The sequence below is a fragment of the Megascapheus bottae genome, chromosome 3 (assembly GCF_031878675.1).
Source record: "Megascapheus bottae isolate mThoBot1 chromosome 3, mThoBot2.hap1, whole genome shotgun sequence".
NCBI classification, from domain to species: Eukaryota; Metazoa; Chordata; class Mammalia; order Rodentia; family Geomyidae; genus Megascapheus; species Megascapheus bottae.
In genome coordinates this window covers 49,746,141-49,765,547 of record NC_143511.1, presented here as the reverse complement: position 1 = coordinate 49,765,547, position 19,407 = coordinate 49,746,141, and the positions used below count along the sequence as shown (strand labels likewise).

The 19,407-nt window shown below is 35.9% G+C and overlaps 1 protein-coding gene across 1 annotated transcript in view; it reads right to left on the bottom strand.

Moving 5' to 3' along the window:
• Positions 1–19,407, bottom strand: part of Focad (focadhesin) — a 250,753-nt gene that overhangs the window by 131,473 nt on the left and 99,873 nt on the right. Inside the window, exons 12-15 of the mRNA XM_090330054.1 lie at positions 4,678–4,782; positions 4,191–4,292; positions 3,534–3,664; positions 403–529 (exon numbers count right to left, since the gene is read on the bottom strand). Of these exons, the coding sequence (XP_090186180.1) occupies positions 403–529; positions 3,534–3,664; positions 4,191–4,292; positions 4,678–4,782 (465 nt within the window). The remainder of the gene's footprint in view (positions 1–402; positions 530–3,533; positions 3,665–4,190; positions 4,293–4,677; positions 4,783–19,407) is intronic.

Sequence of the window (19,407 nt, the reverse complement as noted above, 5' to 3'; positions counted from 1 at the left end):
TTCAAAGCCAACTCAGGCACTAAAGACTATGGGACTCTTATCTCCAATCTCCAATTAACCACTTGAAAACTGGAAGTGGTGCTGAGGCTCAAGAGGTAGGGCAGTAACCTTAAGCTGAAGAACTCTGGGACAGCACCCAGGCTCAGAGTTCAAGCCCCACAACCAACAACGACAACAAAATAGATTTGGTTTTCTGTATTCTGGAAAAGAATTTCTACATGAACAGATATTTTAAGACTCCCATCTACAATAAATTGGTAAAGCAGATGTTGTTTTCTTCTAAATAAATAGATTTGATATTTTGACATTTAGTTATCTGAATCTGATCTTACATCATTGGAAGTTTCGTGTCTTGTAAAATATTTTCTTCAGAGTTTTCCAAAACAATTCTAAAGTACTTACCTCTGCTTGGCAGAGTGCATGAAGACCTTGCAATACCAAGGCTGCTGGAGTAGCTTGGTCAGGCTTGGTACATTCATTGAGCACCTGAGAAATAGCAGCCAACATGTCTGCACCATGCTGATAGGGCCTACAAGAAATGACAACTTAAATCAAAATCAGAGCCAAGCAGCTAGTAGATCTTTTGCCTAAACAAAAGATATTCAGTTGTGGAGCTTGAATTCAGGCATAGGCTCTGTCGCTAAGCCTGTTCGTACTCAAGGGTAGTGCTCTACTTCCTTGAGTCACAGAACCACTTCTGGTTATGGAGTGGTTAACTGGAGATAAGCATCTCACAGAGGCTTTTCTGCCCAGGCTGACTTTAAACCATGATCTTCAGGGGCCGGGAGTTTGGCCTTGTGGTAGAGTGCTTGCCTAGCATGCACGAAGACCTGGGTTTGATTCCTCCGTACCACATACATAGAAAAAAGCTGGAAGTGGTGCTCTGGCTCAAGTGGTAGAGCTCGAGCCTTGAGAAAAAGTCCAAGGACAATGCTCAGGCCCTGAGTTCAAGCCCCACAACTGGCGAAATAAATACATACATACATACATACACACACACACACACACACACACACACACACACACACACACACACACACATATATATATATATATATATATATATATCATGATCTTCAGATCTTAGCCTCCTGAGTACCTAGGATTATAGCCATGAGCCACTGGCATCCAGCTATTAGTAGTTTTCTTTACTCCTGTGCTACTAAATATTAACTCTCAAATACTATGACAATGTTTTTCTTTTTTAAAAATGCCTTATGATTATTTCTGCTATACCTTAATGTTCATTTTTACATGGAATTATTTTACATGGAAGAAAGCTTTGAACAAATGTTACTCTCCTACATCACAAATTGTATTGTCTCAGTTGAGAACAATCAAATGTCTAATAGTGGTTTAAAAAAAAAAAGGATAGGGAAATGGCACTGTGGCTCAAGTGGCAGAACAATAGCCTTGAGCTCAGGGACAGTACCTAGGCCCAAGTTCAAGCCCCACAACCAACAAAAGAAAGAAAGAGAGAGGGGGGAGAGGGAGGGAGGGAGGGAGGGAGGGAGGAAAGAAAGGAAGGAAGGAAGGAAGAAAGAGAAAGAGAGAGAGAGAGAGAGAAAGGAAGGAAGGAAGGAAGGAAGGAAGGAAGGAAGGAAGGAAGGAAGGAAGGAAGGAAGGAAGGAAGGAGAGAGAGGGAGAGGGAGGGAGGGAAACTTATTCTACGGAAACTATCAGTATAGAAAACTATTTCTTCCTGGTCCTTGTTCTGGTATCAGATACTGACTTCGAAAGCAGAGATCCCAGATCAGAAGATGACTTATGGTAGAAGTGATACTAAGTGGTTATACTTACCACAATAACAGCGATAAAAACAATACTACTAGAAATTTTACTAACTGAGCACCTATCTCATAACAGGTACCATGCTAGATTCACTAATGCAACTTCTCAGAATACCTTTCACTACATAGTAACTTGGGTCCATCTCTGAATCCTTGTTATCTCAATTATATTATACTTTTCTTCCATAATAAAATGTCAATTTATAAAATTGTCTGTAAAATGAAAATGACTTTCACTATCCCATAAATGAAAATGACTTTCCAAAATGAGAAAATCTGACAGATCTAGAGGTAGTAAGTGAAATGAACACTGAACAAGTTATTAATTTAATAGACCCTGACGTACTCTGATATCTAACCTCTCTTGTAGTTCAGCTTTAAGTAATATAAGAATGTCAGAATGCAGGCACTGGTGGTTCATACCTGTAATCCTAGTTTCTCAAGAGGCAGAGATCTGAGGATCATAATTCAAAACCATCCTGGGTAGAGATGCCCCAATGAAACTCTTATCTCCAATTAACCCCTCAAAAACCAGAAGTGGAGCTTTTGCTCAAAGTGGCAAAGTAGTAGAGCACTAGCTTTGAGCAAAAGAGCCCAGTCCCTGAGTTCAAGCCCTACAATCAATAATAATAATAATAATAATAATAATAATAGTAATAATAATTTCAGGTAACCACTGACATTCAAAAGCCTTTGAATTTTTTCGTTGCAATTCAATAATAAAATCCAAACTCCCAGATCTTGGATTATGTATGTATAACTTTTTTGTAACTTTTACTGAAATTATTTTTGTGCTGAAGAAAAGCAGAAGTTTAAAAAGGAAATAGGTCAGAAGGCCTGAATTCCTGTATCTGACCCAATATTTGACTTACAATGGGAATCAACCATGTGTCAGCATCCAGGCTAACCTACTAAACAGCTTCAGGAAGCATCATTCACACTATGGTCAGTAACAGACATGAGATATGCTCCCAGGAATTGTATAGTCCAGCAGCCTCATCAGCTGGGAAATTGCAGGATAACAAATGACTTCAAATGCAACAAATTTTATTTCCTCCGTAAATATTTTTACTTCACCCAAGCAACAAAATAGTCTAGGCAAGGTAGAGCTTTGCTGGTGGTATTTCAGTCTTATCACCTCTGGCCTATCAATTAATCCATAATTTAGAGCAGCAGAGTCTGCTTCCTAGTTTCATAGGTCACTAAAATCTTAGAGTACATTGGGAAATTCAACATCCTTTCCTTCTTCGTTATAATTCCTAGTGATTTCATAGAATTAGTTTCTAATCAGGCGTTAAAAAGAAAATCAGGTAAGTATAGTATAGTAGTAATGCATGTAGTCCAGCACTTAGGAGGCTGAAGTAATTGAGACTTGAAAGCCATCCTTAGCCATAGAGCAAGAACTCTCAAAAAATCAGAGGTGGCTGTGAAATAGGACAGATTTTAAATGTAATCTTTAGTTTTCAGTGATCTGAAGGCTGAGTACAGAAAAACAGAAAACACAGCATCCTATATTTTACTGTAACATTAAAACACTACGCATAGAAAGCACATAACATCACATAAAATGAAATATAAAGCTAGATCTCAAAGGGAACAACATATTTCACTCTCAGACTTAATGTCTAACAACTTCTATCAGCAAACATGAGTTGAAAGTAATTTATACTTCTATATGATAAAAGATGAAGTAAGGGGGAAAAATACATGGTAATGTACATCCTGAGGAATTAACCACCTTACCTTTGCTTGCATATATCTCGGATTGACGCTGCTTTGGCAATCAGTTTCTCCCACTGGAGCTCCTTGCCCACAGAGAGGGAAGGCATGTCAGACATAGCCATGAAACGCTGTAATTCAGGATACACACGGTCCTAATAATGCAAGTCCACAAAAAAAAAAAAGGTGACTTCCCAACTTAGTTGAGTAATCACTGTCCTTTTAAATGCAACCCGTTCATCTTCAAATCTCCCATTTGCATTGGAGATTATAATGTATTTCTGCTAATCAGCAGAGAAGAATGCTGTTGTGATTACTGAGGATCTGTTACATACGCATATACTATTCACCTCATAAAAAGAAGTAGATAAATCTCATCTGAACTACAAAGGCTCTAATCACTTACAAACGAATTTCGATAACTTGCTCACACAAATGGAGAGATAAATTCAAGAAATAAGGAAATAAGATTATTTTGGATTCTCTATTTCTGAGAGTCAATCACAAATAACTGTAATATAGATCAAATACATCACAATAAATCAAATTCTTAATGCAATCATTGATGCTACTCACTAATAATTCTAAATCAAAGTGCTCTCACATATAATTACATAATTATTTTTCTTCACTAAAAGGAATATGTTTAATAGTCATATAAACACTTGTCTGTGAGCTTACCTGCTTTTCCCACAGAGATGTCAGCAGGCGTAAAGTGACAGCTCTCAGTTGTGGGGTGGTTCCAAGCAGTTGGATGACTCGCAGAATCTGTCCTGTGCATACCTAGAAAAACATTACATTTTGGCCTCATACATGTAAATGAAGACCAACTCAAGGTTTCTAGAAGCATTTTAAATGCCTCTTTTTAAAATAAAGGCTATAATGAAAATTTCCTGGACTATTATTCATCTCAGAAGATGAGAACTCGTTTTGGAGTGAGCTAGTAGGTAATTTTGGGAACAAAAGAACCAATCTCAGGGACTAAGGAATATGAAAACATGATTATTAAGTGATATTTAAAGAATTAATTCTTAAATATTATAGTAAATAATTTCATCTTTAGTAAAATTTCCTCCATAAGAACTTCATAATGCCAAATAGAATTCAAGGTACTACTTGGGTTTCATTTTCTTTGTTCTTTCCTAAGTAAATGGGTTAATATACTAACCTTGTGAACACCAAGTGTCGGTAATGTATACAATATGTCATTGTACAACACAGGTTCCAGAGGTCTTCCTAATTTGAACATTAAAACTGGAATCAGATTTGGTACCTAAGATGAATTTAAAGAACATGTTATTATACCTTGCTCAAAAAAGAAAGAATCTATATGACAATGTTTTTTAACCTCTATTTTCAAAGGAATAATATGAGTGGGTGAATTAGAAGGCTTACCAATGTCAGCTACAGCCAAGCACAGTGAGATACATATGTGATCTAAACTACTTGAAAGGTAGAGATACGGATGGTGGAGGGTCAAAACTAGCCCAGGAAATGGGGAATATCTCAAGAACTTTTTTCATATGCTAGCTGAGTAGGCTAGCATATGCCTACTATCTCAGCTAGATGGGAAAATGTAAGCAAAAGGACTAAAATCCAGGCTGGATCATACATAAACCTGAGACCATCTTTAAAATAACTAAAACAAAAAAGGCTAAGGTGCGGCACAAGTTGTAGACTCTGAGTTCAGATCCCCATACTACAAAAAAATAAACCCCTCTCTCCCACATAAAAAAATGTGAGCTGGCTATTTGCTATTAATAGGATTTTCATAATGCCAATAATATATTAATATTACACTTCTAACAAATGGTCAACACTTAAGCCATAAATATAATAGAACAACTCCAAGTAGTGAAATATTCAATTAAGGTACTCCAATGTGAAGTAAGTAAAATCAGTGTAGCACAAATAGAGTTGGTGTGTAAAAATTCTCCATATCCAAAGTTCTCATTTAAAGCTTTATGTACAACATAATAAAATGAAAAAAAACAGTTTATATGTGGATCATAAGACTTAATATTGCTTAATATAGGAAGATTTTAATCACATTCAAAAACTCACCTCTCTTCTTTGGTAAAACTAAAAGCAATCACTCAATTTCTATATAGACATTCCAAAATTTTTATGTAAAAAACAAATGCTAATGAACCAAAACAATCTCAGATAGGCAAAACAAAGTTAATGGACTCAAATTTCTCAAATCTAAATTACTCCAAAGTCACAAAAGGGTATGGTATTGGCATAGGAACAGCCTACCTCCATCACAGCCCAACACCAAGAGCTCTAGAATGATGGATCCCCTTCTTAGGATCCAATCACAAAAAACCATATGTTATATAGACTATACATGAAATACTTAGAATAGGAAAATGTACAGAGAAACTATATGAGAATTAAGTAGTTGCCTATGACCATGGGGAAACAAAGGACATAGGTGAAGAAGAAAGAGGCTGACTTCTACTGCTAACAAAAACTCTTGCAGTGATATTTGTGCATTTCTGTATATACTAAAAGTTATTTAATTAGGTGAATAACAAGGTATGCACATTCAGCTTTAATAAGACTACAGGTGTGTGTGTGTGTGTGTGTGTGTGTGTGTGTGTGTGTGTGTGTGTGTGTGTGTACCAGGCCTGTGGCTTGAACTTAAGGCCTGGCCACTATCCCTATACTTTTTTTTTTATTATATAATGTATAGAGGGGTCACAGTTACATTTGCCAGACAGAGGGTACATCACTTCTCACACATTGACACCCCCTCTCATAGTTTTGTCCCCAATCTCTCCCCTCGCCCTCCCAATCATCTTGTTTTCCCCCCTTCCCTTTCCTATTTCAAATAAACATATATACAACATACCAGGTAACAAAGTCAGAAACAGTAATAATATGAGATTAACCAAAGGGCAACAACAGAGAAGAGAAATAACAGTATATTAAGAACAACAATCACACAATATAAAGCTCTTGTTTCCATATCCTGGAGATCCTTTCATTTAGCCTCATCCTATATGGCCTTATGTATCTAAGTTTTGAGCTACCCTATACTTTTTTATTCCTCCTCCTCCTCCTTCTTTCTTTCTCTCCCTCTCTCTCTTTCCTAGTACTTTACTACTCCACAGCTCCACTTCTATGTGTGTGGGGAGTGGGAGGTGCGTTTAGTTGGAGATAAGAGTCTCACAGACTTTACTGCAGGCTGGCTTCAAGCTATAATCCTTAGATCTCAACCTCCAGAGTAGCAAGAATTACAGGCATGAATTTGTAATTGCTCCAGGCAATAAGACTACTTTTAAAACTTCAATGTATGCAACCACGCCTGTAATCCTAGCTATTGAGGAGGCTGAGATCTGAGGATCAAGGTTCAAAGCCAGCCTGGGCACAAAAGACCTTGAGATCTCCAATTAATCATTAAAAAATAGAAAGTGGGGCTGAGGCTCTAGGGATAGGGCAGTAGTCTTGAGCTGAAGAGCTCAGGGACAGTGGCCAGGTCCAGAGTTCAAGCCTTATGACTGCCCGCCCCCCCCCCCCCCCCGCAAAAAAAAAAAAACCTTCAATACAAAATCATTTACTTAACCTGCTACAAGCAGAGCACCTAACAGATAAAAATAAAGTGCCAAAGATGTTTTTTTCCATATGCTGTACACTAAAGTTGGTACTCTAATATTGTTAAGTCCTCTATCTGTTCTAGTCTTCAAAGGCCTGCTCCTTCTAAGCTTCAAAAACATCCACTTTACTTCAGTTTCAAGAAGAAAAAGTAGCCCTTCAACTCTAGCACCAAGAAAATAACAAGTAAAAAGAATTAATTCATTAATGAGCCTAATGACAAAATCAATTAGTATGTGGAACTATGCACAGACTGTCCAAGTCTAACAACAGATAGCCAGAATCTATGTTGTCTTGTCAACAAGTACCAGTACTTCACTGGAACAGAAATTTTAATACATTCACCTTGGACAAAAGAACAGGGGGGGAAAACCAAGAGGGGGGTGGGGGGGAGGGTAAAGGGACCAAGACATGTGGAAGGGTATCAATGTATGTGAATTAATGCACCTTCTATCTGGTAAATATCATGTTACCCTTTTATTAAATACAATAAAAAAATTTAAAAAGTAAAAAAAAAAGAAGAAGAGAACAAATTTTTGACTTGAATCCTTATTACCCATTTTAATTAAAAAAAAAATGTTATCACAGTCAGCCTTGCACTGGTCTCAATGAATTATTCCCAGAGGAAAGATTTCTACTAAGACACTCTGACAGACTGTTAGTTCTGGGAAGGTTATCAGTACATTTTGTGGCATTTTATAAAATAGTGTATTTAGTCTTGTGGCTTTTAAACAAATGTTTTAATTATATTGTCAAAGAGAGAAATAAAGTACTGTATTTATGTTTAAGAGTACAGTTGCTTTCAGAGTCTTGGCTCTGAAGAAGTATGCGTTTCTTTCTTTGGCCAGCTAAGAAATAAAGACTGTGGGAAATCTTCATAGTAAAAGAAAATCTGAGACTGAATATAGTCTTTGAGAAAGAACAGCTCAAATTAAGCCGAGGTTAATGAAAATAATAAAACAAATATTATACCACTTAGAAAACATTGATACCAATTTACCTCTTTGGAAATATTTTTACATAAAGTTAAATATTTTCCTAATGAAATCATATACATGTGTACTTATTTACTTGAGATGTCATTACAGCTCTTGAGTCTCTTGCTCTTCAACCTTCTATTCTACAAACAGAAAAAAAAAGAACTGAAAATAAGCTGGTAAGTACTGACAACTGACTATCTTGAGATTCATAAAATCAATGCTTTCTTTTCAGATCCAGAGTTCAAGTCCTTGATAAATTTGTTTAGAATCAACAGATTGTTACAGGTGTTCCCATAAAACTCTTGGCACAATTCTCAGCAGAAATTTTGCGAATCAGAAGGGAGAAAGATGGTATTTTCAAACTGAAAAATGAGAATAATAATTGGCAATCAAAAGAAACATATCTGGCAAAACTGTTCTTCAAAAATGAAGGAGAGGTGCCAGGAGTTTGGCCTAGTGGTAGAGTGCTTGCTTTGCATGCATGAAGACCCAGGTTCAATTCCTCGGTACCACATACATAGAAAAAAGCCAGAAGTAGTGCTGAGGCTCAAGTGGTAGAGCTCTAGCCTTGAGAAAGTCCAAGGATAGTGCTAAGGCCTTGAGGTCAAGCCCAGGACTGGAAATTTTTTTTTTTTAATGAAGGAGAAATAAAATGATTCCCTCTGTTGGGAGCCAAATGTAGGATCAGGCTGGCCAATGAATCTGCATCACTGAGTAAATGAGCTGTTGTATGATGCCATGCCCAACTTCGAGCTATATTGTTGGTATTGTGAATCACTTTCTGAGATTTGATTACCATTGGGCACTAATGTGTTATTGCTTCATCACTCTCTGCTGAGACCTATAGTGAGCATAAACACATGAACCTCCCCCGCCCTGCCCACCTTTGTGTTGATAGGCTCCTGCACCCTATATTAGCTGAATGTACTTCCTCAATAAAGGAGTTCCTGCCTTGACAGTCCTCCTTGATTTGTCTGATTGGCCTCGGCAAGGGAGGGCTGGGTGCAGGCTGTCAGTAGGCCCTCTCCTTTCTCAGCTTGTAGTGGTAGGGGTGTGTTCTCTCTCTATCCTCCTGCGGGTGGGGAGGGACCTAGGACTAAAAACCCCTGACATCCCTCAAAATAAAAGCTCATGGGAATTCATCACTATTATATCTGTTTTACAAAAAGTAATAAAATAAATTCTACCAGTTGAAAAATAAGAACATTGAACAGCATCATAGAAGTATAGGACAGTAATTAATTTTGCTGGTAAATATATGGATAAATACAAAATCCGGTAAGGCTGCAATATGGAACATATCTCATTGAATTCTAGTGTATCTGTTAGAAAATGTAAGTATAAGTAATTGTAACTATAAAATATACAAATGTATGACTATACATAGCTGTAATTTGTGACATTAGTAACACAAAGGGGGAAAGCAAAGAATGATTGATGCTAATGTATAAAATTTATCAAGTTCAATATCATTATACCTATAAGGTATTTATGTTAAGTATCATGACAACATAAGGAAAATAATCATACAATACACACAAAAGTAAATAAAAGCAATGTAGGCATAAGCAGAAATAATGGAACATAAAAGAAGACAACAAAGAGAGTAAAGAGAAATAAATATCAGCCAGACAGAGAAAAAGCAATAAACAAAATGGCAATTTCAAGTCTTTTCATACCAGTAATTTCCATAAATGTAAATGGATTAAAGCTCCCAAACTAAAAAAAAAAAAGTGATTCAATGAAATAAAATAAGATCTAAATATATGCTGCCTACAGAGGATTCATTATAAATTGAAGGTCATAAGTAGATTGAAAGTTAAAGGGTATTCAATCTATAATAGACATTATAAAAGGGACTAAGGACATTAAGGAAAATAACATAATTATAAATATCAGTAAACATCAGAGTACCAAACATATAAAGAGAACACTGCCTAAATCACAATACTTACATGACTTAAATAACTATACTGACCAAACTACAGTAACAACTGTATGCAGAACAGTCTAACACAAATCAGTAGAAGACATGTTTTCCCTCACACATAGAACATTCTCCAGGATAGATCACATGTTAAGAGACAAAGTGAATTTCAATAAATCTGAGAGACTGAGAATCCAAATATCCTTTATATGCATAATAAAACAGAAATGAAAATCAGTAAGGAAAATGTCATAAATTCATGGAAATAAGTAACATCCTTGACCTAATGGGTCAGAGAAGAAATCAAAAAGGGATTTGAAAAACATTTCGAAAGCCAAGTGCTGGTCATGCTTATAATCCTAGCTACTCAGGAGGCTGAAATCTGTGGCTCACCTTCAAAGCCAGCCTGGGCAGGAAAGTCTGTGGGACTCATCTCCAATTAACCACTAGAAAATCAGAAATGGTGCTGTGGCTCGAAGTAGTAGAGAGGTAGCCCTGACAGAAAAAGCTCAAGGACAGTATCCAGGCCCTGAATTTACCCAACAACAAAAAAATATTCAGACAAATGAAGGCACAATATTTCAAAACTAATAAAATGCAGAAAAAGTGAGATATTTTATAAAAGCAGGAGGATCAGAAGTTGAAAGCCAGACTTAGCTATGTAGCAAGACCCTATCCTCCCCATTCCCCCCCCCACACACACACACACAAAAAAAATCTCAAATAAAAACTTCAAATGTGAAAAACTGGGGGAAAAATAAAATATCAGCACAAGTAAGGAAAAAAAATTTTTAAGATCAATAAAATTAACCAAATTAGTTTGACTGCAAAAAAAAAAAAATCAACTCTTGCCAAGTGTGATGGCTCAAGGTTTATAATCCTACCTACTCAAGAGGCTGAGATCTGAGGATCAAGGTTCAAAGTCAGCCCAGGCACAAAAGAGCCTGAGACTCTTAATCTCCAATTAACCTCAAGAAAATGGGAAGTGAGGCTTGGCTCACGGACAACACCCAGGCAAAGTTCAAGCCCCATTACCATCCAAAAAAAAAAAAAAATCAACTCTTGTACATAAGATCCTAAGACTATACAATGGGTATAAGACTATACAATGAAGAAACACAGTTTCTTCAACAAATAGGTAAGTTAAATGAGGACTGGTACCAGCAAAAGAATAAAGCCCAACCATACCTAACATTACAAACAAAAATTTCAAAATACTTAAAAATAGACACGAAGTTACGAAACTGCTATAAGAAAACATGGGTGAAAAGCTTCATAACACTGGTCTTAGCAATGGTTTCTTGGACATGGCCAACAGACAACAAAAGCAAACATAAAGTGGATATCACCTACAAGTCTTTTCAGCAGCAGCATAACAAACAGTGTAAAAACTATATGATGCGAGAAAATATTTGCCAATCATATATCTGATAATTGCCCAACTATAAAAAGAATCTCTACAATTCCACAAAACAACAATTATAACTCAGTTTTAAAAGAGGCAGAGAAACTGAGAAATGGTTTCTCCAAAGGTATTCAAATGAATACATATAAGAAAAAAATGCCTAGTGTCATTATCAGAAAAATAGAAACCTAAACAGTAAATGAAATTAAATAAATAAATAAATAAGAGAAATATAAGAATCTAGCTGGGTACGGTTGCTCAGGCCTAAATCCTAGCTACTCAGGAGCTGAGGATCTGAGGATCGTGATTCAAAGCCAGCCCAGGCACTAAAGAACGTGAGACTCTTATCTCCAATTAATCACTAGAGAACAGGAAGTGGGGTTGTCCCTGGAGCTGAAGAGCTCAGGGACTATGTGGCCTACTTTCTTAAAAGTATGAGATACCGGGCTGGGAGTTTGGCCTAGTGGTAGAGTGTTACATTTGTATTTGGTTATCTGAAATTGGATAGGGAACAGGGGAAAACAAGATGAGGGGTGGCGGAGGGGGGAAGGGAAATGGGGACCAAGACATGTGAAAGGGTATCAATGTATGTGAATTAATGCACCATTTATCTGACAAATATCATGTAACCCTTCTATTAATTACAATAAAAATATAATTTAAAAAATTTTAAAAAAATAGAAGAGGGCTTTGTCTTGTTCTTGGAAAAATTGAAAGGGACTAAGTAGAGAGCTCACTAGAGCTTGAGTCTACTTTATTGCAAGGCATTAACCTGAATGCTAATACCCTAGTTGTTTAATAAAAAGGGGAATATTAAAAAAAAAAAGTATGAGATACGGGGCTGGGAGTTTGGCCTAGTGGTAGAGTGTTTGCCTAGCATGCACGAAGACCAAGGTTCAATTACTAAGTACCAAATACATAGAAAAAACAAAGCCAGAAGTGGTGCTATGGCTCATGGCTCAAGTGGTAGAGCTCTAGCCTTGAGAAAGCCCAAAGACAGTGCTCAGCCCCTGGCCCAGCATTGGCAAAAACAAACAAACAAACAAACAAAAAACTATGAGATAGCTCATATTTTATTACTGTATGGAGGACATAATAAATTTGTGTAACTAGAAAATAAAGTTGCCAGTAGAAATAATTAAAAACATAATTATCCAATGAAAGTAAAAAGCAAAAGTCCAAAGCAATATCTGGTTTTCTTTAACTTCTCAGATTCATGTTTTACAAAACAATGCCTAAGTTTCAAAAGTGTATTCTTACTTCACCTTTTATTTACTCCTATTCCTGGATTCAACAAATGTATTGATCCATCTTTGCCTAAGGCTGTCTTATGGAATAATGGATCTAAAGTCAATGTATTTATTTGTGTCAATACATAAAAGAAGTATGTGAAAGCTAAAAATGAAAAGACAAAACATGAAATTATCTGTAATGAAGAATAACAGTTTTACATGGTGACAAACACTTGTAATTCTGGTTAGAAGAGGACTACAAGTTTGAGACCAACCTGGAGAATGGTATATCAAAAGGTTTCAGGGTATTGCTCAAGTGATATACCACATGCCTAGCAAAAGGATCTGTATTCTAAACTTTAGGATCACACTTACTAAAAAAAGAAAAAGAAAAGAAAAGAAAAAGGACAGTATATAAAGAAGCATAAATGCGTTCCTTAATAGTTTGAACACTGAGAGAGAATTAAAAAAATATTCATTCTAGACAAGTATAATGATGCTTATGATCTCAGCTACTCAGGAGGCTGAAATTATTTGTGAGGATTATCTGTGTCCAGTAGTTTGAAACATAATGAGATTCTGTCTTTAAAAACATAAAATCATTCTACAAAAAAAAAATCACATGAGGTTTAATTAAGCCACTGAATATTAGTTAATTCCATCTTCTTCGATTACTTGACACTCATGGCATCAATTTATTATTTAAGTGATTCATTGGGAAACAGTCCATTTACAGGTGCTGAAAAGCTAATTATTTCCTCCACTTACAAGGAATCTGCAGGCATTCAGCAACATCAAAAGAAAGGTAAACATGGTATAATTCTATTTCCCTGAGATTCAAATTATATTTACATCACAACATTGTAATTAAATAAGGTGATGTAGTTTACCTTTTGAGAGTCATATAAAGTATAGGGAAGAAATTTATTTAGATGAGCAAAGGTCCCTACTGACCAATCTTCTTTCTAAATATGATCAATAATTCTAACCTTATTCTTACCCAGCTGAAGCATCTGATCTGTAGTGACTCTTCCAATAACAACAGCTAGCATTTATTTAACACTTTCCATCAAATTCAATAAGCAACTGGAAGGTAGTGGTTATTACCATGTTTCAAATGATGAAACAGAAGCATAAAATAGCTAAGACTGTATCAATTCAATGTAACTCCAAAAGCCAGGTGCTTGCAATTAAGCAATACAAAAGGTAGGGCTGACTTTTCTCCTTTGTGTCCTTAATAACTTGCTACTGAAAATACTGATTTCCCTATGAATCTTATGATAATTTTGTAATCATTTGCTCAATGGACAAAGATTAAAAGCCTACCATTTGCAAGGAAAACTATGTAGTAACCATAGTATTCTCATCAAATTAACTTAGAACCAAAAAAATTTTAACTGTCACATAAAGATATTTTTTTTAAATGGATGGTCAAAATGGAATAGAACTGAGGACCCAGATATTAAACCACAGACCTATAGTCACCTAATCTTTGATAAGGAAGCCAAAAAAATAGAATGGAAGAAAGACAGCCTCTTCAACAAGTGGGTGCTGGCAGAACTGGTTAAGCACCTGTAGAAAACTAAAGTTGGATCATTCTTTGTCACCCTGCACCAGGATTTCCTCCAAATGGATCAAAGACCTGGAGGTAACAGCAGATACACTGAAAACTTTACAAGAAAGAATAGGCTATACACTAGGTCTCCTTGTCACAGATTGAAACTTTCTAAATAAGGCCCCAGAAACACAACAAATCAGAGAAAGTCTGGATAAATAGGATTGCATTAAACTGCAGAACTTCTGTATGGCAAAAGACATAGCTACCAAACTAACTAGAAAGCCTACAGAGTGGAACAAAATCTTCACTAACCAAACAACAGACAAAGGCCTCATATCTAAAATATATCAATAGCTAATAAATTGAATCACTCCAAAACTAATCTCCAAAGAAACAGCCACCCCACTAAAAGATGAACCAAAGATTTAAAGACAGTATTCTCTGAAGAAAAAATGAGAATGGCCTATAGACACATGAAGAAATGCTCCACATCTCTGACCATAAAAGAAATGCAAATCAAAACAACTCTGAGATTCCACCTCACTCCAGTTAGAATGGCCAGGATCAAGAAATCTAATGACATCAGATGTTGAAGGGGATGTGGGCAGGAGGGATCACTACTACACTGTTGGTGGAAGTGCAAACTCATTCAACCAATATGGAAAACAGTATGGCAGTTCCTCAAAAGACTAAACAGAGCTCCCCTAGGACCCAGCAATTCCACTACTTGGCATTTGCCCTATCGTCCAGAAAAAAAGGACATAATAAATCCACTAGCACAACAATGTTCATTGCAGCACTATTTACCGTAGCAAAGATATGGAAGCAACTCAGACACCTCTCAGTTGATCAGTGGATCAACAAGATGTGGTATTTATACACAATGAAATTCTATGCTGCTGTCAGAAAGAATGACATTGTCCCATTTGTAAGGAAATGGAGAGACTTAGAAAAAAAAATCATATTAAGTGAAGTAAGCCAGACTCAAAGGAACATAGGCTCAATGGTTTCCGTCATTTTTCATAATTAGTATAAACCATGGACTGTCATAGCAGAGATTTACAACAGGGCAAAAACCTAGATACATAAGGCCATGTAGTATGACCCTAAGTGAAAGGATCTCCAGGATATACAAACAAAAGCCATATAATGAGTGATTTTTGTCCTTAATGTACTATGTTATCTCTTATCTCTTTTGCTATCCCTTGGTTATTTCATATTGTTACAGTATTTGACCTTGTTATCTGATATATTGTATATATATGTTTATTTGGTTATTTGAAATAGGATAGGAAAGAGGGGAAAAGAAGATGAGGGGTGGGGGTGGGGGAGGGAAATGGGGACCAAGACATGAGAAAGGGTATCAATATTTGTGAAGTAATGCACCTTCTATCTGGTGAATATAATGTAACCCTTCTATTATTTACAATAAAAATATATGAAAAAAATGGATGGTCAGCTGTCAGTTGTTGACACCTATAATCCCATCACTTGGGAAGTTGAGAGCTGAAGGATCAGGATTAAAAGTCAGCCTAGGCTGAAAGTCTGAGTGACTTTTAACTCCAAAATAATCAGCCAAAAGCCAGGTCATTTAAGTGCTAACTGAACAAGCAAGCCAAGCAAACATGAAGCCCTGAATTCAATTTCTAATAACAGAAAAATACAAAACCAACTTGATTTTTGATGTATAAAATGTTTGATGTACAAAATTACAGTGGCTCTAAATGTGGAGAAAGAATGAATTATAGTAGACTATAAAAATATAATATCAGCCGGGAGTTTGGCCTAGTGGTAGAGAGTCCTTGCCTAGCAAAGAGACCCAAGTTCGATTCCTCATTACCACACACATAGAAAAAAGCTGGAAGTGGTGCTGAGGCTCAAGTAGTAAAGTTCTAGCCTTGAGAAAGCCCAAGGACAGTGCTCAGGCCCTGAGGTCAAGCCCAGGACTGGCAAAAATAAATAAATAAAAATATAGTATCAATAACTTGAGAAGTTTTACTTGAGTTTGAGGCCATCTCTCAAACTTCCAGGTCAAGTTTCATTAGCATCTTCATTATAGCTCACAAGCAACCTTTTATTTAGAAAATGATTTAAGAAAACTTAAATCACAAAGTAATGGTTGTTCACACTATGAAAATGTAGCTACCAGTAAAGAAAAAGGAATATAATAAACATTAATTCTAGCAATTACTAATATTCTAATAACTTGCTATAAATTATAACTATAATGACTGAGTTTCTGATAGCATTAAATTTTTTTCTTCATAAAAGGATGATTTTAGTTGCTGTTGCTTTTGTTTCCTTGTGCTTGTCTTGGGGCTTAAACATACAAGGTTTGGGTGCTGTTGTGAGTTTTTTCTACTCAAGGCTAGTACTCTACCACTTCAGCCACAGCTCCACTTTTTCTTTTTGGTGGTTAATTGGAGATAAGAGTCTCACAGACTTTACTGATCCATCTGGCTTCAAATTGCAATCCTCAGATCTCAGACTAGAATAAGTTAAAATTAAAGGGATGAGCCACTGGCATCAAGTGGAAAAAGTACTTTTTGTATTCTGTGTGAGTTCTGAATCTTTACAAATCTGGTTGGTAGGTCAAAAGCTAAAAGCCATTGTCCTATTAGTAATACACAATATATGTATTTGTTTTCTTCTGAGATGTTTGTCATTGGTGATAATATTTAAGATCAGAATAGGAAGAAAGTGTTTGAAATTCCTCTAACAAATTAAATGCATTCATCTAAGAAAGCAACTAAGTAATAAAAGTAGAGACATCCAATGCTTTAGGGTTTAATAGTAGATTAAAGAAAGTACCTCACTGTCAGTGGTTCACACCTAAAATCCCAGTCACTTATGAAGGTGAGATCTGGAGGCTCAAGGTTAAGAGTCAGCCTAGGCTAAAAGTCTGAGTGACTGAAAAGAAAGTACCTCAAAGAAACCAAAGGTATATGAGGCAAATCAATCAACTAGGAAATGAAAACATAAATAATTATCAATAGTAAATATAATGCCAATTTACCCTGAATTAGAGAGAAGTAAGAAAAAATAGTCAACACAAGTTGGCTGAACAAAAAGTAAAGCTCCAAAGTTTCCTCCTTCAATAATAAAACTTTGAAATTTAAATAAGTAATATATATCTCACAAATAAATTATAGAAGGTTCGAAGTTAGTATCAAATAAAATATTAACCATTAAATAGGTATACATGAAAAATGATAAACAAATGGCCTGATCCAAATATTGTTTTAACCAAGATTAATACTCAGAATGAAATAACATTAATGAGAAAACATAATGTGAAAAAGGTATTGATCTAAATTTCTTGGAACAGTAAATGACAATGAAGACTGAATTTATTGCTTGGAATAGATACCATAGTACACTATTGGGAAATGCCAGGAAACAGATTTAGTAAGCTCTTATCTTGTATAATGTTCTGCCTCAAGGAAAATCATCAGACTAGAGAAGTGAAATAAATGTTAGTAAGATCCATTGTTAGAAGCAAACAGTGAAAAACCAAGGGGCCTCTGACATCATCCTGACAATAAAATAAAATACAAAAAAGAAAGAAAAGAAAAACCAAGTGGTGCGGGGGGAGGGGGTGCTGGTAGGTTAATCAACAGACATTGTTAGAACTGATAACCTACTAGAAAAGAATAATCTAACAATTACCATGAAAGAAAAGATCCTGTTGAATGCAAGAGTTACACATAAAGGAAATCATTTTTACATAATTCAGATGGAATGCTAAATGAATGCTAAATGAATGCTTATATGAAAACTCAATGAGCATAAAAACAATGAATGAAGTAAATACATAAACTAGTCAGTTTCTGCTGTTATCCAATTCCTGAGATAATCAGTTTACAAGGAAATGTTAGCCCAGTGATTTGGAGGTTTCAATCTTCTCCATGTGCTGTTGTCAGTTTGAGCTAAAGGCAGCACAGTACATTATTGTGGAATGTATAATACAGGATGCCTGTTTACCCATGGAAACCAAGAAGCCAAAAGTGAGAGATGAAGGGAATGGGTACCCACTATTCCTTCAAAGATCTCCTCCCCCACTCCCACTCCCAATGACCCAACTTCTTTCCAAAACTTCTCAATAGTTCCAAAGGTTGCCAACCAATCTTTTAACACACAGTCCTTCAGGAGCACTTCAGTTACAAATGTTAGGATGGGTGTGATTTAAAAAGAACATAGAGATAACCAAGGGACAACAAAAGAGATGAGAGATAACAGAGGACATTAAGGACTATAATCACTCATTATATGGCTTTTGTTTCTATATCCTGGAGGTCCTGTCATTTAGTGTCATACTGTATGGCCTTATGTATGTTTTGCAATATTGTCAATTTCTGATACATTGTATAGATGCTTATTTGGTTATTTGAAATAGGATAGGGAAGGGGGGAAAACAAGATGAGGGGTGGGGGGGAGGGAAGTGGGGACCAAAACATGAGAAAGGGTATCAATGTTTGTGAAGTAATAGACCTCCTATCTGGTGAATATAATGTAACCCTTCCATTAATTACCATAAAAATATGTGAAAAAAAGAACATAGAGAAGAAAAAAAAAAGATACATCAAAATTGAAAGATAAAGTCAAGGAAGCATGCCCAAATGTGGAGAAAAAGGCTTGAGGGAAGCAAATAAAGGATATGAAAAGTGCTTCAGAATTCAAATAGTAGAGATCCACAAAGCAACAAAAAAGTTCACATAAAAAAAATAATCAATGGGGCCAGGAATGTGGCCTAGTGGTTTCTTGCTTTCCTAGAAAGCAGGAAGTCCTGTGTTCAGTTCAAATGGTAGAGTGCCTTGAGAAAGCTCAACGACAGTGCCTAGGCCCTTCAAAAGAGAAAGAAAATAAAAGGAAAAAAGAAAAGAAAAGGGAGAGAGAGAGAGAGAGAGAGAGAGAGAGAGAGAGAGAGAGAGAGAGAGAGAGAGAAATGAATGAATGAATGAATGAATGACAAAATGATGAATTTCTCCAAAACTCAAGGACCAAAATTTTCTAATTAAGAGCCACCAATTATCCAACACAGCCAATGAAAACAAACTCATCATAACAAATTGATACATTACTAGTAACAAAGAGCACATTCTAAAACTTCCAGAAAAGAAAAATAAAAACAAAACCAAGACACGTGAAATCATACTTAACTCAGAAACCAAGGGAAGGGGAAGGGAAGCGGGGAAA